General features: G+C 37.3%; 1 protein-coding gene across 11 annotated transcripts in view; it reads left to right on the plus strand.

The window, feature by feature from the left end:
• Positions 1–536: 536 nt before the first annotated feature.
• Positions 537–24761, plus strand: part of SPEF2 (sperm flagellar 2) — a 221590-nt gene continuing 197365 nt past the window's right edge. For 9 of the 11 annotated variants that reach the window (XR_013157929.1, XM_077116961.1, XM_077116958.1 and 6 more), the window contains exons 1-2: positions 537–846; positions 14252–14354. Coding sequence is in view for 10 of the 11 variants with exons in the window: in XM_077116961.1 (XP_076973076.1) it covers positions 660–846; positions 14252–14354 (290 nt within the window). In the remaining variant the exon portion in view is untranslated. Of the gene's footprint in view, positions 851–14251; positions 14355–24761 lie in introns of all 11 variants that reach the window. The other 2 variants (XM_077116959.1, XM_077116963.1) reach the window with 1 other exon arrangement.

The raw sequence follows: 24761 nt of genomic DNA on the forward strand, positions 1-24761 counted from the left end.
TGTCCCAAATAAAATGCCATAGTATGCCTACTCGACTCTGATTTCTCTTTCACAATTGTATATGCTTTTTAAAAATATTATTATTCATCTCAACTTTTAGGAATACAATTTAAAATAATTAACATGTGGGGGAAACTGACCAGAAAAGTTTTATGAAGTTTATTAAACACTCACCTCTTAAAACAATGTGGGATATTAATTAGTATCCTAATTGTTAGTTCTGCTAACAGCAAGGGCAAATTAGAGAATGCTTGCTGCGTGTCAGGTCCTATACTAGGTCTGGGAATAAAAAGGTGAATAAGACAGATTCTGTCCTGACCAGTGTAATCATATAATTAGGGATTAAAACAGGCAATTGGCAAATTAACGAATAACTTTGATACAAATTTCTTTAAAAGACAAAACAAAACACAAACCGTCCCCTTCAATCAAAAGATTTTTCCTTTTTCTTTCTACTCTTCTCAAGAACTCCTTTCTCCCTTCTTACATTTCCCTGCTTCGTCCCTCCTTTCCTACCGGTCCCAGGCTTACCTCTTTCAAGCCCCTTCTCTCGGCCCTCAAAGCCCTCTGCGCTTGCGCACCTCCCGGGCTTACCCACCACCAGAGGGCAGCCACGATCTCCCCCTCTTCCGCGGTTGGGCTCGGGTGTCCGCTCTTCTATGAGCCTCACTCCAGGCAGGATACGCTTCCTTAGCAACGGGTTGCTCTTGGCAACGGGGGGACGCGGACCAGAGGGCTTGGTTCCTGCTCCTTCTTTAGAACCGGCTAGCGGTCCCAGGTGCGGGTGGAGCCATGTCGGAGATCCTGTGCCAGTGGCTCAACCAGGAGGTGAAGCTGTCCCGGACCGTGAGTGAGTGACCACGGTTGGGGGCGAGCGGGAGATGGGAGGGTGGGGCGTCGAACCCCGAGAGTGGCTCCCCGATGGAAAGTGGCTGGAGCGAAGGTGTGAGGCGGCTCTGAGAGCCAGAGCTCTGCTCTGCACCGCCCTAGTTGAGTCCCGCGGTTGGCCCCAGAGCTCATCCCAGCCACCACAGGCCTTCTGACCTCCCCACTCTGCAGTTCCTGAATTACCCAAACCCGTGGGCCCAACCACATAGGGTTTCTGACCTACTATGGTTGAAAGCAATAAACTGATTTAAGGAGACCTCCCTTGCTCCTAGGGAGAGAGGTGTTTGCTGGACATTTTAATCTGGCCCTGACATTGCCCCAGTCCCATCATCAGAAGTTGTATGCTGGAAAGCCAATGAAAGCCAGATGCCATTCTACTAGATGTGTGCTCCTGGGAAGTTACTATAACTTCTCTATAATCATACTTGTCATACCTAACTCCTGAAGAAGAAGAGGTGTGTTAAATGAGTTAATGCAGCATATGCTAACATTTACAAATTTTAGATATTTTTAAATTAAAACTTACAAAGTTTAGATATTTCCTGGCTACAATTCGCTCTTGCCCAAAGATGACCGTCCTTATTCATGGACCTGATTCCATCCTAACTAAAGTTGCCACCCAGAGTTTCTAAAGTTCACAGTCATAGAGGCATTTTTACATGTTGGCAGCTTCCAAGACAGCCAAGTCATTACAGCACAGTACTACATTCCATCTTGATTTTTCTCCCTTGTTTCTTCAGTATTGTAGTCCATTTTTCAGCTGGTATAGTTTTTGCTCAGGATAAGGGTTTTTCAGCACAAATTTTTTCATTCAATATTCCCAAAGCACACTTGCTCAAATGTGACTTGCGACTAGGGGGGCAATGACCTTAGGTCATTCCAGAGAAATCACAAGATCAGTAACATTTCTGCAGTGGCAAATGTTTATTTCAGCAGGAGGACTTTTAACCTTCAGCCTCTGGGGTTGTATTTCTTGAAGGACAAACCTAGGGTGTTTCTTTGCCAAAACAAGCACCCACCATACACTTGATGTTAGCTGCAGTAAATTCTTTCCTAGGACTCTATAATCACCCGTTGTGCCCTGTATCTCCTAAAATATGATGCTGACCTCAGGACAATATTTAGTACTTTGCTTTTCTCACTCCTTTGTCATTATAGAAGCCCAAATGCAATATCATGCCCTAAATTTTTATTCCTCCAAAGGGAAAGCAGTTCCAGATTCCTTGGTTTAATGTGGTTCATGTATTAGTAAAAACCATACCTTTTACTCAAGTCCCCAGGGTTCCATTGCAAATTAAAACACTTTTGGGAAAAGACTATAAAATTAATAAGAAACATAAAAGCAATATAGTATACCATTATAATTTTAATCTGTTTTGGGAATTTTGGTCTTGAGAGAGGGGAAGAAATTACTTCATTCTGAGAAGATCAAAAGATTGGAGACTTTTTAAACTCAGAATTTTAACACCATAAGCTATGAATGGAAAATTCCTGGCCTTGGCCTCTGCTTCCCCAAAGTGTGAATTTGGAAGGGGCTAACAAAGACATCCTGTCCTAAGGCAGAGTTCTGTATCCTATTCAGTAGTAATACATACTCATTTCTTGAGCCCAACTGCTAGAAGGTGTTGAAAGAGAGAATGATCCACAAGGTAACCAAACTCCACTTTGTAAAAGGCTTTTCAGACTGTAGGGAATGCACCTCCAAATACTTGCTTGTTTGGAAACATCTGTGCTCCTGAGGAGGCATACTGCCTGCTATTGATATCCATTATTAGATAAGCCATTCTGTGGTGCACAGTAGAAGTCTTCCATCATTTTTAGAAACCATCATGAAGGAACTGTAAATGGCTACAACCATTGAGGGTAGTAATTTGGCAATACCTGGAGAAGAGTCACTTTAAGGGCATGGACTTGGAGACCAGACAGCCTAGGTTCAAATTTCTTACCTGCCACTTACTACCTAGTGACTTTGGGCAAGTTATTTAAACACTCAAATCTCTTGTCCACTACTGATAACTCAATACCTTGACCTTTGGCAAGCTATTTACCACAATTTTGTCATTCTTAAACTATCAGTTCTGATGCCATCTCATAGGATTGTGTTAATATTAAATGACATAATAAATAGAAATCATTTAGAAAAGTGCATAGTATATGCTGTATCTCACTTTTCAGAATCTGTCATACAAAGTAAAAGCACAAACATAAGGATATTTGAACAGGGATGTTTATTGTCACATGGATTATAGTGGCAAAAACAAAAATTGGAAGTGATCAAAATATCCTTCAATAGTGGAATGTTTGAATAAATGATGGCGTAATACTGTGAATTGTAAAGCAGATATTAGAATGTGCTAGCTGCTATATCTTTTGACTTTAAGGGAAATATATGTATTTTTTCAAGTAAATAACAAAAGTTGTAAACATATGTTCTAGTTTGCTAGCTGCCAGAATGCAATATACCAGAAACAGAATGGCTTTTAAAAAGAGGAATTTAATGAGTTGCTAGTTTACAGTTCTACGGCCAAGAAAATGTCCCAATTAAAGCAAGTCTATAGAAATGTCCAATCTAAGGCATCCAGGGAAAGATACTTTGATTCAAGAAGGCCGATGAAGTTCAGGTTTCTCTCTCATCCAAGAAGGCACATGGTGAACACAGTCATGGTTTCTCCCTCAACTGGAAGGGTACATGGTGAGCACGGGGTCATCTGCTAGCTTTCTCTCCTGGCTTCCTGTTTCATGAAGCTCCCTGGGAGGCATTTTCCTTATTCATCTCCAAACCACTGGCTGATGGACTCTCTGCTTCGTGATACTGCAGCATTCTCTGCTCTCTATGAATCTCTCATTCTCTAAAGTGTTTCTTCTTTTATAGGACTCCGGAAACTTATCAAGACCCACCCAAGTGGGTGGAGACATGTCGTCACCTAATCCAGTTTAACAATCACTCTTGATTAAATCACATCTCCAGGGAGATGATCTGAAAACAGTTTCAAACATACAGTATTGAATAGGAATTATTCTGCCTTTACAAAATGGGATTTAGATTAAAACATGGCTTTTCTAGGGGACATACATCATTTCAAACCAGCACAATATATTATTCCATTTTTGTATAGATTAGGGAAAACATGTACATATGCATGCACATTTATACTGATATTTATGTTTATATGGGCATAGGAAAAAGTGTGGAAAGATATACACTGGACGGTTGAGATACACATGAATGTGAATATTGTGGTTTGTGTGAACCTGGAGAAAAGTGTAGAAGGATATAAATCAGTCTGTTGACTTTGGTTACTCTGGGGAAGACAGAGATTGCTGTTCCTTCTCTATATATCTGTGTTATTTGGCTCATTGCTCATACTGCTTTTGTAGTTTGAAAGGAAAATTCAATATAGCATTAAAGGTATTTAAAAATATCAAGAGGGGGCCACAGTGGCTCAGCAGGTAGGAATGCTTGCCTGCGATGCCAGAGGACCCGGGTTCAATTCCCGGTGCCTGCCCATGTTAAAATATATATATATATATATCAAGAGGAGGTCAAATTTTACATGAAGAAATAACAAAGAAGTTCTACATTTTAAATAAAGTGAATATTTTACAATAAATATAAAATAATATAATTTTTAAAAAGGTAGCTTGTGTGACAGTTATTTTCTCAAATGAAAATCATCGTTTATTGAGCACTTATGCACTTATGGAAGGCCCTGTGCTGGGTTTTCCCTTTACACTGTTTTTCTTATTTAATCCAAAAAACAACCCTACAAGGCACTGCCCAAACGTACAGTTCAGGAGACAAGGCTGAGGGAAGTTGGTACTTGGTTCAGGGACTCACAGCTTGCAGATGGTAGAGCTAGGATTTGAACCAAGATCTTTGACTTGTGCTGTTCGGCACTGTTTTATTTATTAGTATTTACATCCAGGGAATCTATTTAAAAGCAAAAACTCCCCCCAAAATATCCATCTGTACCCCTTTTATAAAGAATTTTTCTTTAATTTGAAGTCACAATAAGTACAGAGATTCAACTACATAGTATTGAAGGCATGTTATAACTTCTACCGTCAGAACCTAATTCCTAGGTGGTTAAGTACCACATGTAGAATTCTTAGTGTTTGTTAAAAAGGGTTTCAGTCCACAGGCCCTTGCTGGGACAAAGAAAACAGAGTGAGATGGCAAAGTGAATGCACTTGCTTCCTTGATAAGGCTGAATTGTGGTTCCCTGGTTGGGGAGGCAGCCAAAGCCGAATGATTTCTGGCCTATTCTGAAAGGTAGAAGCCAATTTGTATGGAACATATTGAATTTTGTTTTGCTTGGGCTACTCTTGATATCTGGAAGGAGAGAAAATGAATTCTGATGATCTTCAACTGTGAATAGTCTTCTTCCACTTATTGAGGTGGTAGGGGTGATTCCTGGGTCTCAATTAATCTCACCCTATGTCCCCAAAGCTAAGGCTCTTTAGTGAGTTATGTTAAGCTAGACTGCTTATTCTGGAAAATAATACATAAATATATATCTTAATGAAAAGTTTTGGATACAAAAAGTTGTTCATCATAAAAGTAAGCCTGGAATTCAAGCAATTATTTATAATAATGAAAAATAAGCAATATATATATAGTAACTATTTTCTGTATGATCTTTCTATAAAACTACAACTTCTCTAATAAAAAAAAGACCAAAAAAAAGCAATGTAGAGTAATGTCATTAAACAATTTGCCATAAAATGCTTTAATAATTCTCAGTTATTTTCAAAAGTAAGCATTTCCTTGTTTCCCAAAACTCTTATGTATTCACCATAAGAGAAAGCTAACATCAGACTTTCAAAACTGAACGTTCTCCATAAGTGAGTAGACTCCTTCAGATTCCATAATTCAGTAAAATTCAGGTCCTTTGTAAAGATGGATGTAGGGGGAAGTCCACATTCTTTTGGATTTGGGGTGTGACTATAGAGAAAATTGTAAATACTTTATTGTGCACATTTTAGTTGATTCAGGGTTATCAGATTTTATTATCAATTGTAAAGGTGCAATAAAAAGAAAGCTAGTGTTTAGAAAGTTCAGTATTCTAAATCTCAACTTTGTAGTGTACAAAGTAGGAATAATAATCTCTAGGTCCCCATTTAATACCTTGCAAAGTTAGAATAGTAATTGCTCTATTTGAAGGAAGTTATCAAATGAGAGAGCAGTGGAAAAGTACCACCATATGAGTGAGGCAAAAGTAAACTTTAGATGTATTGTTTCAGGCTGAGTCTATGGATTTGTTTGTCTTCAGAAGGTCATTCTAGGTACTCTGATTCTTAGCTTTATGATTTCAGAAGCTCTGCTTGATTACTTTAAGCAAGTTCTTAGGAATTGTTTCACACTATCTGAAATGAAAATGTGCAGATTTTATAAGCCAGAGTACCAATTTATCACAAGGAGAAGGATAGCAGAGTAGCCTAGACTGGCAATTGAACATGATCCACTGTCTTGGTGGGCTGGTATACTCAGAAGAAAACCAAATTTGTAGATCAGACTATGGACAACCTATAGCCTATAGACAATCAGAAATTAGATATTACCAAAAGAATCCTCAAATCAAGCTAATATTTATAGTTTTAACTTTTTTGTTCTAGAGATATTTTGTCTAGAAAGTGGTGGTAGGTTATTAGAATCAGAGTCCCTGTTACCCTTTAGACAGTGCTTGGAGAAGCCACACTGATCAGTGACATTTTCCATTGTTATCTTTTCTACCAAAAACTTCTGAAATTGCAGTGTTTGTGAGTGCTTCTTTCGTTGCAGTGTACCTCTATTCTGAATAATGTTGATTACTATATCCCAAGATTATAGTTTACATAATATTTTAAAAATTTAAATAGATAATTGTGTATATGTGTGTGTGTGTTTTCTTTAGGGGTCTTTGCCCTTTCCAAAATGTCTAATTGTATTTTGAGAAGGGAATAGAATATCAAATATCCTATTGTATATTTATTTATATACAGTATTTTTTAATGTATTTTGGTAACTTTTTATTGCTCCATGGCTTTCTCATCTCATAGAATCATATAAGTTTAGATCTGAAAGAGGAATCTTGATGAGGAAATTAAACGAGACACGTTTAGATGTCTGTTCAAGGCTAGGCAGCTAGTTAGTAGCAAATAAGCAGTAGATTCTGGGTCTCCAGACTTCTAGTTTCTTGCTCTTTTAACTGGTGTCATTAAATCATATATTTTCTCAGATTTCTTCCTTCTGATGTAACACAATAGAATTTTATAATTTCTGGCTAGCGTAGCAGCATTGTTCCTGATTAAAACTTGGCTTCTGATGACTAGAAATTGAGACTAATAGCAGAAGGCTGTTGTACGTAAAGGCCAAAGTTTTCAGTTACGAAGTCCCAGGAACAGAATGATATCCAGTAATTTAACCATTTAGAAAATAAATACTATAGTCATTGAGCTTTAGTTTTATACAATAAATATTTTAAAGAATTAATTAAAGCCTTCAAAGTAGAAGATTGTCAAGGCTGATCACCGTATTATTACATTGGAGGGAAAGAAATTAATGATGTCCTCCAGCTAAAGGCCACAGGTACTGCAGATGAACACAGTTGGTTTTATTGACTTCTTGCACTGAAGGGAAATTATCCCATGGGGAACTGTGAGGTATCTCAGAAAGAGGGTGTTGGAAAGGACTTAGAGCTTTTGGGTTTATATTAAGTGATTTGAGGGAAGTGTTCAAGGAAGTGGGGCTTTGCTCTGAATTGAGTCCTGTCAAGAAACATGGGCAATTCTATGGTTGGGTAGCTTAAATCTTATCTAGAAGGTGGGGAGAAGTGAAGCAAAGCTGTGATTGTTTTAAAAAAGCCATAATCATTTATATTAGCCAGGATGAGGATGTTTGGTCATTTTTTTTATTTGGACAGTATTCTTGTTTTTGTGTGAGTTTGACATGATTACAAAGTGGTTTTTTGTCACTGTTGTTGTTTTTGATCCACCTGAAAATGTCAAGGCCTGGTTGTGAGTGCCGGGTCAGCTGCTTGGAACACTGAGCCTTATAGTGCCAAGCCAGTTTGCAGCTGTCAGTGGCTACTGTTCTCTCTCTTAAATGAAAGTAAATTCGTTTGATTTTTCAAATGTGGTTGATAATGCAGGCTAGGTCTCTGCTCTCTAGTAAAAGAGGAACAAAGACCATTGGGTCAGAGAGTGATATTATTCTACCATCCCTTATCTGCAATTACAAAATCCCAAACAATCTGAAAACCAAAAGTTTGTCCTTCATTCATTTCACAGCAAGCCCTAAGCAGAACTGCTGTGAGCATGTATTTAATCTTTATTTATCCTATTCATATTTAAATGTTTTTTTTTGGTAGAAATATAACTGTGTTTGATCACAAGGTGCTTCCCCAGACTGGTGGGTGTGTTATAACCTATCTAGCCCCAAGTGTGGGCCTCCATTTAAATTTAAAGACATTTCAAATAACTACCTATTAGACAAGGATGCTTGTATTTTAGTCATTGAGGATCTTTTATTGAGCTTATGGATTGCCCAATTAATATGACCTACGGCCTTAAATTAGTAGGCAGTAATAATAATAACATAGCAGAGCATTTTCTATATCCCAGGCATTATGCTAAGCACTTTACTTGCAAAATCTCATTTACTTTTCAAAGCAACTCTTCAGAGATAGAACCCATCATGCTTCCTCTTTTACAATGAGACACTAAGGTTGTATAATTGCCTAAAGTCCAGTGTCTTATAAATGAGCAAAGAATCAAATCCAGAGAATCTTTCTCCAGAGCCTGTGCTCTCATTACGGTTTTGGGAGGTAGGGAGCTTTTCTCCTTATATGTGCTTTCTCAAGGCCATTTTGTTGGAGAAGCACCTTGGCCGGTTCATTCCCAGCCTAGGACAGACCCTTCGGAAGGCCAACATCAAAGGAAAATTTTAGCAATGGGGACCGGAAATGTGGCTTGAAAAGGCAGAGTTGTGTTGTTGCTGGACAACCTCAATCCCAGGGCTCAGGGTGAAGATGTCGCTGGCCTCCCAAGGTTTTTTTTTTTTAACTTTTTTTATTGTGTACCATAACATATTGTATTAGTTAGGGTTCTCTAGAGAAACAGAATCAATAGGTCCGTAATGTCCATAAATGTAAAATTTTTATGTCCGTATATCTAAATGTAAAATTTATAAAAGTGTCTCACGTAATCATGGAAATGTAGAGTCCAAAATCCGCAGGGCAAGCTGTAAAGCTGATGACTCTGATGGAGGGTCTGGATGAACTCCACAGGAGAGGCTTGCCGGCTGAAGCAGAAAGAGAGAGACTGTCTTTTCCGAATCCTCCTTAAAAGCCTTCCATTGATTAGATTAAACATCACTCATTAGATTAAACATCACCCCTTGGCTGATTACAAATGCAGTCAGCTGTGGATGCAGCCGACATGATCATGATTTAATTCTATGAAATGTCCTCATAGCAACAGACAGGCCAGCACTTGTCCAACCAGACAAACAGGTACCACCACCTGGACAAGTTGACACATGAACCTGACCATGACACATATATACAAAGCAAAGAAATGAAAAAGCAATAGTTTTCAAAGCACTCTTCAACAAGTGGTTATAGGACAGATCCCAGAGTTTGTCATGGGCTACCATATGATCCTCTCATATTTTTCCTTCTAGCTGCTTCAGAATATAGGAGACTAGAGGGCTTAAATACTTTTTTTGTCATCACAATCGACTTTTTTCCTTCTTTTTTGGGGAAAAATAGCATATATACAAAAAAGCTATAAATTTCAAAGCACAGAACCACAATTAGTTGTAGACATATTTCAGATTTTGACATGGGTTATAATTTCACAATTTTAAGTTTTACTTCTAGCTGCTCTAAAACACTGGAGACTAAAAGAGATATCACTTTAATGATTCAGCATTCATATTCATGTGTTAAATCCTGTCTTCTATGTATAACTCCACCATCACCTTTGATCTTTCTGTACCTCTCTTTAGGGTTGTTTGCACTATGGCAATTCTAAATATTTGATATTGGAAGGGTCTGCCCCTAATATGGGGCAGGGAGATGGACCTATTTGTGTTCTGGAGAGGCTGGGCCCTCTAGGTTTCAGGACTTATCTGGACCAGGGCCCCATTTGGAGATTGTAGGTTTTCCCAAGGTTCTTAGTTTCTTAGATTCATTCATTGTTTCTTGTCCTTGAATCAACTCACTGCTTCTTCACCATAGGAAATTCCAATTGTTAGTGCAAAGTAATTTAGAATTGGCAGTCATGAAATTAGTCATGGCATTCAGCAACATTTAGTGGTTTCCTTACTTTTTTCCTTACTGTTTCTCTCTCTCCTCACCTCTTTCTCTTTCTTTCTTTCTTATCTTCTCATTTTATATTTTTTCCCTTATATATTCTGAGTTTATTCACTTTGTCTTTTTTCCCTTTTCTGGCTTCTTGCATTGTTCTCTTGTTTTTTTCTTTTTGTTTTTCCATGTTTCCCCTTTCCTGCCTTTGTCATTTTATGTAGTTCTTCCCTCATTGCTTTCTTTTTTTTTGCTGCTGTAACATACAGCAAATTTGAAGCACCTTATACATAAAAAAACTGCGGACAGATGTTTCATATTTGTTTATTTGTTGTAAAATACTTTAGACACTGAAAACGTACGTGTTTACTGTCCTTCTTTGACCTTTATATCCATAAATACCTCTACTTCATTCATATCAGAATTGCATTATTATATTGAAGCCATTTTAAAGGAAGTAGATATGATTTTATTTTTCTAGTGACTTTCCTTTTATGGTCAACAGTTTGATACAGTTTATCTGCTACACTGAGGGTGAAGGAATAGGATATAATTGTTTTCCAGTTATTCCTGGGCTAGATTTCAAATATTCAGTCAACATAAAAAAACCAGGTACAGTGCAAAATCCAGAGATTTGGTGACATAGCAAGAGCTTCTGAACAGAAAGCAGTTAGCTAAAGCCTGGGCCAAATGCCTAGTAATCTATGCTCAGAAAGAAAGAAATCCATAGTCTGACAATAGCTTTCTGTTGGATGGATCCTCAGAAAGCTAAGAGAGTAGGGATGATCTAGGCAAGAGAGAAGGGAAAAGCTCAAAAGAAGGAAGCAACAGACAGTAGTGGCGAAAGGCAGAGCCAGAGCAGCCAGATAACTTGGTTAGGGCAGTGGTGGTAGCTGAGACCAGGGAGCAGCAGTGGTGGTGAACAATGGCAGGTCTGCGAGGGAAGGAGTAAACAGCAGTGACACAGGAGATGGCCCTCCTCTGCACTGGAGAGGAGGAAGCAACAATTCAAGACTAGTATGATTCCAGAGACATATATGGTATGTAAAGGATGGTAATTAGCATAAGATTAAGCCAAATTCTTCTCGCTTTAGTAATTTTACAAGGCGTTATGATATTCAAGTTGTGCCATGTTGAAGTCAGGACAGCACACTGACTTGGCAGTGAAGGGCAAGCTTAGCTTGTGTTGCAAAGTGTACTCAAACAGTACAACAGAATTATAATTCAGCTAGCAGGATTATAGAGATAGTATGTGCCATGAATTCCACATTTTCTGAATTGAAGCTTCAGGAAGTTAATTAATATTTGTTCTTTAAGTATCTTCAGAAGAGTGAGATTGTGGTTTCAAATTAAGACACACTGTGGAAGAACAGATGTAACTGATAAAAAAAGATCATCAAACCATCAACTCTGAAAGTATGTCATGTTTTTCAAGTGAGATCATTCTGCTCCCAATAGTTTTACAATGATAAAAGTGGTCTGCCTGAAAAGAAGCTTGCAAAAATCTACACTAATAGGTGCTGGACTCTAGATTTCAAGAATAAGTGCAGGCAGGGTGATGGGAGAATGAGTAAAATTGCGCCATTGTCCATTACAAAGTTGGATCTGAGCAGGAGTCCTCACGTATGCAGTTATTTCAATTGTGAGCTAGCTCTGGGGAAGCAGATGCTCTCATCCATAGCTGATGGGAGCACAAATGGCCACCGTCACAATGGAGGACAATTTGGCAACATCTATCAGAATCACAAATGCATGTACACTTTGACCTAGAAATTCCACTTGTAGAAATGTATATCTTAACTATATGCAAAATTGTGCAAGTACACTGTTATTTGTTGTGGTGTATTTGAATTAACAAGCAGCTAGAAACCATCTAGCTTCCATCTACAGTAGACTGGTTAAATAAAGTATGTTACACCCTAATAATGCAGTGCTATGTGGCTGGAAATTAAGAACAAAGACGCGCTTATGTACTGATATGGAATGATCTCCATGTTATATTAGTAAATAAGGAAAATAAATAAAAATATGTTCAGGGTGCAGAATTGTGTAAAATAAGATGAGAGTTGAAATTTGTATTTGCTGATATGTGCAAATAAATTCTGGATAGATACATGAGAGCAATGGCAGTAGTTTCTTGCAAGTAGGAAGCAGTGTAGGTAGAGACAGATAGGAGGAAAAGTTTTCACTGTAACTTTTTAAAATTTTTAGCTTTTGAACCAGAATAAGTGCAGGGTTTCTAGTCTCACGCAGGCTATACCTGAACAGTCTAATAAAAGTTTAGGTGATTGGAAACTTTCATATTTGCAGGGCTTTCAAACGTTTCACTTCTTTATTTATTGTTAGTGTGATCTATGGGCAAAAAATATTTTTTCCTCTGAAAGTTTCCATCTCTTTATTTTTTATATTGTAAATAAAAATTGCATATCCAAAGTTAATATATTCTAAAGCTAGACAATTCACGCGCTCACTCTAAGATGAAGTAGGGTTAGTGGGAACAGTTGACATCTTTTAACTACCTATATTATTGGATTGATTCAGCCTAAGAGTTGAGTATTGTTCAGAATATAAACATTTGAGAGCAAATATTAAGAAGGCCTTGGATAAAATGGTGTACTGGTGTCAGATATGCAAAGGAGTCTTACTCTTCTGATAATGTATGATGTGATCTAAGTGAGCCCACCATGCAGTGGCCTCCATATCAACCCACCCTACCCCTTGCAACCACACAAAAAATCATGAAAACATTTTATTTCTTCATATTCAATTAGCCATGTTATAATAGTCAAATAGGAAAATCTGATGCAATTCTGTTTATAATACTGCAACATTATATAGAGTTTTGACTGCTGTTTCTTAAAGGACTGTGATAGAAGTGTGCTGAAGATTTCTGAAAGATTTTTTTTTGTGTGTATACTATATGAAGGGAGTCACATTTCATTCTTTCTCCATGTGTGTATCCCATTATTGCAGCATCATTTGTTGAATTTTGTTTGTTTTTTCTTTTTTTGTCTGCTTGTTTGTTTGTGTTTTGTGAGGGAAGTGCATCGGCTAGGAATGAGATCCCTGATTTCCCACATGACAGGCAAGAATTCTACCTCTGAGTTACCCTTGTACCCCTCTGAAGGATTTTGATATCATCTGACAGATGATGGCTTTGGTGTATGATTATCTAATTTATTTTGTGTAAAGTCATAATTATGTTGTCCTTGGGTATTATATAACTCTGTATTCTTCACTGTGTAAGAAAAACCTAAATGACCCCAAACTAAGGACTTTTTAAAATAGAAACAAATTTAACACTTAAAAAGTATTTTCTTTACCTACCATTATGTGCTTACTGTGTGGCATATGTGCTACCAAGCAATTTTCATATGTTACAGCTAACCTTTAAAAGAGCTCTCCAAGATACATATTACCTATGTTCTAACAGATGAGGAAAACTGAAACTTATGGTGAAGCAGCTTGCCCCAGGTCTCACAGTTAGTAAGGGATAGAGTCAGGATTCCAACCCAGTTCCTCTGGCCCACTGGGGACAATTGGACCACAGTTGCAAGGGAAATTTGATTATGTTAAGTATATTTGTTTAACAAGATGCAAATTATTTTAGTAAAATTTCCACTGTAGAATGTTAAAATTAAGACATAAGGTATAAAAAGCTTGGTTGTATCTCATTGAGCCAGAATATGCTTGCCTATAATTTGTATAGATGACTAAGCAATTAGAGAATAATTTTGTAAATTCTCTGGAAAGTTTGTTTTTAATCTAAAGTTGTTTACCAGTTTTATTAGTTGTTTTTTGTTCACTTTGATCAGAGGTGTTCTCTCCTTTCCTTCATATTTTCTTACATCACCAAGTTTGATTTATATTTACTTGGGGTCTTTATAAGAGATCTATTGTTTAACTTCAATATTTTCCTTTTAGTTACCAAAAGATAAGATATTTCTAGAATATTTTCATGACATTTAGAATGTAAGTTAAGTTATAGAGGTTTGATTCCATAGGTACCTCATAGAATATATTAACTTTATGTGTAACATTATATTCACTTTTTTATCTTAATGTTTACAAATCAGGTCCGAAGACATTTGCTAAGACATTTTCCAGTGGCTATCTAATTGGAGAAGTTCTGCACAAGTTTGAACTTCAGGAAGATTTTTCACAATTTTCAGAAAGCAGGTTGGTGAGATTATTCCTTACTTTTAAAAAGATTATTCCTTACTTTTAACTTCAAAGAGTCATCATTCATAAGGTCCCTTCCAAAACCTAAACCAGCCAAACAGGCCAAGATATAAAAGTTGTTGCTTCCTCAATTATACTGCTCTGCTTTCCCAGGAGTACAAAAGAAAGAACCATTGTTTATTAGAAGCAAGATCTCATCTCCAGGTTGGGTCCATTTTCATGTCTTCTATATTCCCGCAACCTTAGGCCTGATTCCTTCCTCTTTCACTAATTGATTCTTCCTTGTTTTTAAAAGTGAAGTAACATATCCTGGGTGGCCAGTTCGTATTTTTCTTTGCTGTTTAAATATAGAAGGTAAAGTTTAACTAGTAATTTACAAAACAATGTTTTTAAAAAGCAGCTTAACTAAGATATAGCTCACATATAATGAAGTTTATCGTTAGAAGTGTACAATTCAGTGGTTTTCAGTATATTCATAGTATTGTGCAACGATCACCATATCTAGTTTTAAACCATTTTCCTCATCCTTAAAATAAACCTCATACCCATTAGCAGTTATTCTCCATCTCCCTTCCCCTTGCTACACCTCTGGAAAACCACTAATCTATTTTCTGTCTCTATTGATTTGTCTTTTCCATAAAACTGGAATTGTACAATATGTACTATTTTGTGAATGGATTCTTGAACTTACCATAAAGTTTTCAAGTTTCATCCATGTTCTAGAATTTATCAGTACTTCATTTCTTTTCAACCAAACAATATAAAATTATATGAACATACCTCATTTTCTTTTATTCACCCATCAGTTTATGGTTGTTTGAATTGTTCCTACTTTTTGGTCATTATGAATAATACTGCTATGAACATGAAAGTTCCAAGTTTTTGTGTACACACATGCTGTCTGTTTTCTTGGGTATATACCTAGTAGGGAAATTAAACTCTATGAGAAATTGCCAAACTGTTTTCCAAAGTGGCTGTACCATTTTATGTGCCTACTGACAATTTATGAGGGTTCCAATTTCTCCATATCCTCATTGACACTCGTTATTATTCTGTTTTGTTTTTTAGTATGGCCATCTTTAGTGGCTGTGAAGTGTTAACTCACTGTGGTTTTGATTTGCATCTTTTCTTCTGCTGATAGGCCAATTGACATTTCTTCTTTGGTGAAATGTCAATTCAAGTCCTTTGTCTATTATTTTAAATTGTTTATTTTTCTTTGTACTGTTGCACTGTAAGTGCTAGTTATATATCCCGGGTACAAAACTCTTAAAATATATATTATTTGCAAATATTTTCCCCACTCTGTGAGTTGTCTATTCAATTTCTTGGTAGTGTCCTTTAAAACACAAACATTTTTTCATTTTTATCAGGTTTAATTTTTCAATTTTTCAATTTTGTTCATTTGTGCTTTTAATGTTGTATCTAAGAATCCATTGCCTAACCGAAGTTCACAAAGATATACTCCTGTATGTTCTTTAAGAGTGTTTTAGTTTAATCCTTAAATTTAGGTCTATGATTCATTTTGCGTCAAAGTTTGTTTCTTTTATGAAGTAGAAGTCTGACTTAATGCGTTTGCATGTGGATATCCAGAGCTATTTGTTGAAAAGACTGTTCTTTCCCCCATTAAATTATCTTGGCAGCCTTGTCAAAAATCAATTGACCATAAATAGAGGAATTTATTTCCGGAATCTTCCTTCTATTCCATTGATTTATATTTATCCTTATGGCAATACTACACTATCTAGATTACTGTATCATTGTAGTTTGTTTTGAAATTGGAACATGTGAGTCATCCAGTTTTGTTCTTCTTCATCAATGTTGTGCTTTGTTGTTGTTATGGATTGAATTGTATCCCCAGAAGGATACGTTCAAGTCCAAACCCCAGGTCCTGTAAATGTGAACTTCTTTCTAAATGGGATCTTGGAGATATTATTAATTAAGATGAGACCAGACTGGATTGGGTGTTCTTTGTTTGTCTTGTAAATTGTTAGTTCAATACTGGACATTCTACATAATAGAATAAGGCAACTCTGGAAATGAAGTTCTCCCCTCCTGAGGGTTTTTTGCTCGTGATGTTTGTTGTTATTTCTGTTGCTGCCTTTTGTTTGTATAGAGACTTTTCCTGGACTGAGATTTTATAGTCTGTATTTTTTACTATGCATGGCCACTGAAGTCCATGCTTGGTTAACTTAGTGGTTAGCAAATGATTGGATTGAAAGTTTCTTAAATGCCTTGAACCAGTAAGGGTTCTTTGCCATGGGGCTCTGTGTGTGTTAAGATATGCTTTCAGTGCTCTAGTAGTTTATAATTCTGCCTTGATCTTCAACTCCAGTTCACCCAGAGTATCAAGTTCAGCCAGCGGTGAGAGATTTTTGCTCCTCATTATATCCCTGGTCACATGTATACCCTTGCACATAGAATATTCCTGCACATATGTGTGACCTTCTAGATCTCCAGGAAAATGTCAGAACTTTTCAAATCCCTGTTTTGGTTTCCTGAGCTACCCAAGCAAATACCATGCAATAGGATGGCTTAAGCAATAGAAATTATTAGCTCATGATTTTGAGGCTAGGATCAAAGCAATGTCTTATTCCTAAAGACTGGCATTCTGGGGCCGGCGGCCGGTGAGCTTTGGTCCTGGGCTTCTGTCACAGCAATGCCATGGCAGCCTCTCTTGGTCTCCTTTCTTTTCTAGATTCTGTTGACTTTCAACCTCTTGCTTCCCATGGCTTTCTCTCTGTGTCTGCATTTCATCCTGCTTATAAGGTACAACAGTTATAGAATTAAAATCCATCTTGATTGAGTTGGGCCATCCCTTAACTGAAACAATTTCATCAAAAGGTCCTGCTTACAATGGGTCACACTCACAGGAATGGATTAAGTTTCAAAACATGTTTTTCTGGGGTACATACAGGACCAAATCACCACACACCCTCTGAACATCTCATTCTTAAGATTTTCCTTTAATTTTTTGCCAAGCTTTTGTTTGCTCCAGTTGGTGTTACTTCCTCAGTCAGGTTCAATGTTAAGCAATTTCCACTGATTGTTTTTGATGAACACCCTGAAAATGGGACTTTTCCCAGTTGGCAAGCTCTGGGTCTGGTTAAATAAATCAGGGCCTGCAAATAGGGCTTTTCTGTGGAATGACCAGACAGGTCAAATAGTGGGAATATCATTCTGTTGATATTGTCAGACCCCTTTTTTAGAAACATAAGCATGCCATTGATCTGACTATACTCTTTTACAATCATAACCTTCAAAACTAAGGCTCATTTTGATTCCTGGTCCATGCACTCCCCCAAAAAACAAACAAGCAAAACAAACAAAAAGCAAACAAACAAAGAAAAATCCAACAAATGGTGCTGCAATAACAGGAAAGTCATATGGAAAAATAATGAAATGTGACCCCATCATACACCATACCAGAAAAATAAAAAATAAAACAAAAACAGGTGAACAAAAAAAAACCAGAGCTCATGATTTGGGGATCTTGTCTAATAGTTTTGTTTCTTTAGTCTAACATGTAAACTATAAACTAAGTATCTATTATTAATAACTTCAAGTTATTTATTTTTGGAAAGATAATTCTAAGAAGAGCTCATCTAACTATGAAAGAATTATTTGTTTTAGAATATCTTTAGACGTTTTCAAAGGGTGAAAAATGAGCAGAATAGTTCAAAACAAAACAAAACAAATACAACAAGCATGGGTATCCCTGGGAGGGCAACATCAACTTACGATGCAAGAAGATATATTCCCTCAACAGGTGGTAAGCAGGAGAGGAGAAAGGCAATCCCTTGGCAGATGACTGCAAGTAGAGAATGAGAAGGCTTTTCCCAGAATACATTCTTTATTCCCTCCGAGGCCATCATTTACATCATATGCACTGTCTCCAGAGCAAAGATATCCCAGAGGCTCCTCCTTGTTCAAAAACAAGTATTGACGATGAGTAAAACATTTGGAATAAAGATAAATAATAGGGGGAACAAATGTTAAAATAAATTTAGATTGAAATGCTGTTAATCGGTGAGGGGGAGGGGTGGGGGTATGGTATGTATGAATTTTTTCTGTTTTCTTTTTATTTCTTTTTCTAAATAGATGCAAATGTTCCAAGAAATGATCATGATGATGAATATGCAACTATGTGATTATATTGTGAATTACTGATTACATATGTAGAACAGAATGATCAAAAGTTAGAATGTTTGCATTTGGTGTTTTATTCTGGTATTAAAAAAAAAAGAATGCAAACCACCTCATTAAACTATGAAAAGAGAAAAAAAAAAACAAGTGTTGATTATCACGTTGGTTGAGCATATGCTATAACAAGGGTGGGTTTCCACCAATTTGTGCACCAATTATCTTCCCAAAATTCTGATTGGTTGGGAATTAAGAATATACATATATACACCTTCCAGAGAGAAGTAGTTACATCTAGATTTTTTGGCCAGCCAACGAAATCCATTTAAAGCCTAGTAGATAACTAAGCCATACTATTAATAGATCTTCACTGCGTTCTGAGGGTCATGTGGTACATACATATGAGAGGAAGGGGGCAAATGTTCTCTGCTTTTCTTGGGTGCAAGGCTATGCTTTGTCAAATTTGGATATGAATAGTATTTGATTTTGGATTTTCCCTTCTTGAATTATCATGCCCTTAACCTCTGTAGCCCAGGCATGTTTCCCAAGCCAAAGCTCTGACAAGGGCTCTCAGTTTTTATCTTTCCAAAAAATGTGTATGTGGGCAAAGCACCTGAATCCCTCAGAGGGGGAAGGTATGAAAGGACAACTATTATTGGAAGATCAAAAGGGGGTGCAAGATGCCTATCCAAGGATGCTGTTGATCTGACTATTCTCTTTCATAAGCGTAATCTTCAAACATGGTCTACTTTGCCCTGGTCACTTTAGGCCAGTGTTTGCTACCTCAAACTGTGAGGTCGTTTTTGAGGGAATTAACTGTAAAACTGGACATGAAAAAAACTAAAATAAAAATTGTTTGCTGAATTGTCCATTTTTCCTCTCTTTCTTCCTAAGGCCTGTTTTGTTTCATTAATTTAAAAGCTATTATTCAAAGTTTGGTTAATGTAGTTTAGTTTACTATTTCCATAAGGGTATTAGTAAACAGAGGAAATAGGGCAGTAAGTTACATCACATGACTAGAAAGTCAAGGTATTATGTGACTATTTTTCTTGACATTGGCTTTTCATGATAGTGGCCCCTTATTCATACTTAAGAATTACTCCTATATTTCCCCAGACACAATTCCTTTAGAGCCTGAGTTTATAACTTGAAGTTCAGGGACTCTTTAAGGTTAGATTTTAGGAGATTCACAAGCACTGTGAGATAGTATAATGCATTTGATATAAAGGTGTGGATGTGCATTTAAGTCTTTTGTGGAAGAGTTTCCTTGTATCTCGTCATATTTTCAAAGGTTGCTTATGATGTAAAAAAGGTTTAAAACCACTGCTTAAACATACTCTCTCAAGAAATAGTGTACTAGGGACCATGTAGATGTCTGAATGAGCAAAGGTGAATATTGCAAGGCCTAGGAAAGTTTTTCTTCAATAGTGTGACTTTGTCCTAAGTCATTCTGAAGTCTTTCATAGCAACAGAACTTTTCTTCAAAAGAAATGTTATCCAGAATTCCAATTAAAATAAAGAAGAAAAGAGCAAGAGGCAGAGCCTTTGTAGTTGAAATGAGGGGGTGGGGGACCCCGAGTCACTGCTACTCCCCTTGCTTCATCTACCTGGGCACTTTGCTTCATCCACCTAGGCACACCCAGGGTCACACAGTAGTTGGTGTAATATCTGCCACCCAGAGCCAGTAACACCCTCAGCCCATTCATGTTAGAGAGTTTGGGTGTGGCCCTAGACCCTGTGCTAAACTCCCTTCCTAAATATTTCCCAGCTTAAACTGCATTATCATTTTGCACAAACCAACTTTAATTTAAAAAAAAACCCAGCTAAGTGAATGATGCTGTGATAATATGCTATTATTTTAGTCTTAGATATAGAACTAGTCAATAACAATATAATTTTTGGTGTACAATATAAGTTAAATATCTTTAGATCTTTTCTTCAATTATGCACTAGCACAAAATAACTGGCAGTTAAGTATCAGTTGGCACTCCTATGTACTTCTCTCTGCCTAAGTTGAAAGACTGTGTGACAAGAAAGCAACATGGTAGATTCCAAGTCCTGTATGAAATTCAGACCTTGACTTTGTGCTATTACTTATAACTTTTAAAGAGCTGCTCTAATTATGCCTTCCTGGTTCTTTTGTGCTTCAGAGATTTGTTAAACCAGTGGTGCTCCTACATATATATTCTTAGCATATCTGATTCATAGATGTTGACATACCACAAATTCTGATAACCTTGAGAATTCTTGTCAAGAAATTGATTTATTTGTGAGGAGCCATCTGGCCTGTATTTTTCAATGTGGTCTGCGACTGACAAAACAATCTGGAAAAATGCAGTGTGACCTTTTGCGGGAGGAAAAAGCCCTGTGTAATGCTAATGCCCAGTGCAAGGCAAGAGGCCAACAAGTCTGAGCAAAGTTATCTTAATTAAGATAACATTGAGCCTGGAAGGATGTTAAAGTTGAGAGAGACACCTTCATTATTGCAGAAGATAAAAATATATTGGATTATGTAGTGTATTGTACAATGTATATTGATTTGTGTGTGCTTGCTGAAATATTTTATTTTGTCACCTCTGCATATGGGATACATACAGATAAGAGATAATTCAATAAAGTTTATTAATTATAAGAGAGGTCAAAGGTATTTAAAGCCACCACCAACCTTTCCAGTTTATGTAGTAAGTGGCAAACTTGTTTCCACATTTTGACACTGTCAGGAAGGCTGGGGGGGGGGGAGGATTTCTTTCTTTTTTTTTTTTCTTGAAGTTAATTGCTTTTATGTTCCAATAAATATACAGTCAGTAAATCAGATTTGGTTCAAAGGCCATAATTTACTGAAACCTGGATTATAAAATAGTTGCTGATGGGTACTTTGGGTCACACACACTTATTATCCTATGATCAGGCGTTAAGTCTCTACCATGATCTAATAGCAAAACCAGGAACTGCCTTTCAAATGGTGACTCCTTCTCTGCAGAGGAGGGCATAGCCTTATTCGCAGACCTGGAATTTTGTGCTGTAATCCTTCTATTAAAACTAGCTAGGGATTCTATTCCATATCTCTTGCCTGCTGTGTACGTTAAGTAGTTTAGATCATATAGCATAAGTAACAGGGCAGCTCATATTGCAACCCAGACCTACTGCAGAAGATTCGTTTGCTCTGAGCCCCTCTCAAAAATAACAGTTTTATAAGTTACTATGTAAGTGGGTTGGAGAGATCTGCCTAATTAGGTATGAGTTGCCTCTAAAATCTAAAGAGCCTTTCCAAGTGGTACCAGGTACAGCAAGTTGACTCTCACTTTAGAAGTGATAGACTTGGAACAAGGATTCTTGTGTGGGGCAGATTTCCTTAGATAACCCATAGGTACCTTCTGACTCTGTGATTTGTATGCCCAAGTATCAGAGAAGAATGTCATTATATATACCTAGATATATTTCTGGGTCCCCTATTCTATTCCTTAACTGATCTATTTTGATAACATTATTTAATTGCTACTCTCCCAGTTTCATTTTTATTTCTGAGGATTTTCTTAGTAGGTTCATATTTATTTAACCAAATGAACATTAGAACATAGGGACCAGATTTGCACAAGATATTCCTGATTCTATAGATATTGAAATACAAGGTGAACTCTTCTAGTTACCAATGAAGAGAAGATTAAAAACTGTTTTTTTTAATTAGGGATAAAATTGAAACTTATAATAATATAGTTGAAATGGTAAAAAAAAAAAAAAACAGTACTTATTTTTCAACCATTTATGGAACTTTCACCAAGATAGATGATTAAGTGCTGGGCTATAAAACAAGTCTCAATAAATTTAAAAATATTCAGAGTATATTTTCTGATAACAATGGATTTAAATTAGATATCACTGATAAGATATCAATGAAGTCCCAAATAATTGGAATTAAATAGTATTTTTCTAAATAAACTATGGGTCATAGAAGAAATCATAAGGGACTTTAGAAAATATTTAAACTGAACGATAATGTAAATATAAGATATAAAAATTGTGGAATATCACTAAAGTGTGCTTAAAGGGACATTCATAGTGTTAAGTGCTTACAATAGAAAAGAAAAGGCTTACAATCAATTATCTAAGTTGATGAGCAAATTAATCCTAAATTAAGTAGAAAAAAGGGCATAATAAAAGAAAGAAATGAATGAATAGGAGAAAGGTACAGTAAATATAATTACCATAGCCAGTAGTTGGTTTTTTGAAAAGGCTAATAAAATTGATAAGCCTCTAGCCAGGCTGTTTAAAACAAAGAAGAAAATAAAATTACTGATTTATGGAATGAAAGAGAGGCTATCACTAGAGAACTTACAGGTATTAAAAGGATAATAAGAAGATACTATAAAAAACTTTATGTTAATAATTGGATAACAGATAAAATGGACAAATTCCTTGAAAAACACAACTCAGGACTTCCTGGAAGATGGCGGCTTAGTAAGACGCGCGGATCTTAGTTTCTTCTCCAGGACACCTACTAGGGGAGTAGAAACGATACAGAAAGCGCCCAAAGCCACAACAGAGATAAAAAAAGACAGCGTACCCCATCCTGGAACGGCTGGCTGGCTGAGAGAAGCAGCTCGGGTGAGATCGCCGAGGCGCGCGGGCCTTACCGGGCGGGGTGGCAAGCGGCCGGAGTTACTCCCTTCCCCCTTCCCGGGCCGGCTGGGAGAATTGGAGAGGTGGTCCCCTGAAACCAAGGCGACTGGCGCCCACACCACGCGCAGCCCCCGGACCAACTGAGAGAATTGGATCGGAAACCCCCAGGCCGCGGAGAACGGTGACCCCGTGACTCCTGGGGAACGTGCACTCTCTCGGGCGGGCCGCTGCCGCTGGCACCCTCCCGCCACGCTTGTTGCCCAGGGCCAACTAGGAAATTCGGACGGGCTCTTTCCCTGGCTGCGGCGACCAGCAACCCTCCCTGCGTTCGGACACCCTCCCTGCGTTCGGACCCCGGGCCGGCTCAAGCCGCTACGGCTAGCGAACCCCCAGGACGGCGAGAGTTTTCCAAAGTTAAAGGTCCCACAGCACCTTTTACTGGTGGGACCCGCAGACAAACGTGTGCCACGAGCGCCACCTACTGGGCAGGATAAGAAAAACAGAACCCAGAGATTTCACAGAAAAATATTACAACCTTGCTGGGTCCAACACCAAGAGAAATCTGAATAAATGCCCAGACGCCAGCAGCAGAAGATAACTGTCCACGCTCAAAAGATTGAGAATATGGCTCAGTCAAAGGAACAAACCAATAGCTCAAATGAGACACAAGAGCTGAGACAACTAATGCTGAATATACGAACAGAAATGGAAAACCTCTTCAAAAATGAAATCGATAAATTGAGGGAGGACATGAAGAGGACATGGGCTGAACATAAAGAAGAAATAGAAAAACTGAAAAAACAAATCGCAGAACTTATGGAAGTGAAGGATAAAGTAGCAAACATAGAAAAAATAATGGATAGCTACAATGATAGATTTAAAGAGACAGAAGATAGAATTAGTGATTTGGAGGATGGAACATCTGAATTCCAAAAAGAAACAGAAACTATAGGGAAAAGAATGGAAAAATTTGAACAGGGTATCAGGGAACTCAAGGACAATATGAACCGCACAAATATACGTGTTGTGGGTGTCCCAGAAGGAGAAGAGAAGGGAAAAGGAGGATAAAAACTAATGGAAGAAATTATCACTGAAAATTTCCCAACTCTTATGAAAGACCTAAAATTACAGATCCAAGAAGTGCAGCGCACCCCAAAGAGATTAGACCCAAATAAGGCGTTCTCCAAGACACTTACTAGTTAGAATGTCAGAGGTCAAAGAGAAAGAGAAGATCTTGAAAGCAGCAAGAGAAAAACAATCCATTACATACAAGGGAAACCCAATAAGACTTTGTGTAGATTTCTCAGCAGAAACCATGGAAGCTAGAAGACAGTGGGATGATATATTTAAAATACTAAAAGAGAAAAACTGCCAACCAAGACTCCTATATCCAGCAAAATTATCCTTCAAAAATGAGGGAGAAATTAAAACATTCTCAGACAAAAAGTCACTGAAAGAATTTGTGACCAAGAGACCAGCTCTGCAAGAAATACTAAAGGGAGCACTAGAGTCAGATACAAAAAGACAGAAGAGAGAGATATGGAAAAGAGTGTAGAAAGAAGGAAAATCAGATATGATATATATAATACAAAAGGCAAAATGTTGGAGGAAAATATTATCCAAACAGTAATAACACTAAATGTCAAT

Source organism: Tamandua tetradactyla, chromosome 9 (genome assembly GCF_023851605.1).
Source record: "Tamandua tetradactyla isolate mTamTet1 chromosome 9, mTamTet1.pri, whole genome shotgun sequence".
Classification (NCBI taxonomy): domain Eukaryota; kingdom Metazoa; phylum Chordata; class Mammalia; order Pilosa; family Myrmecophagidae; genus Tamandua; species Tamandua tetradactyla.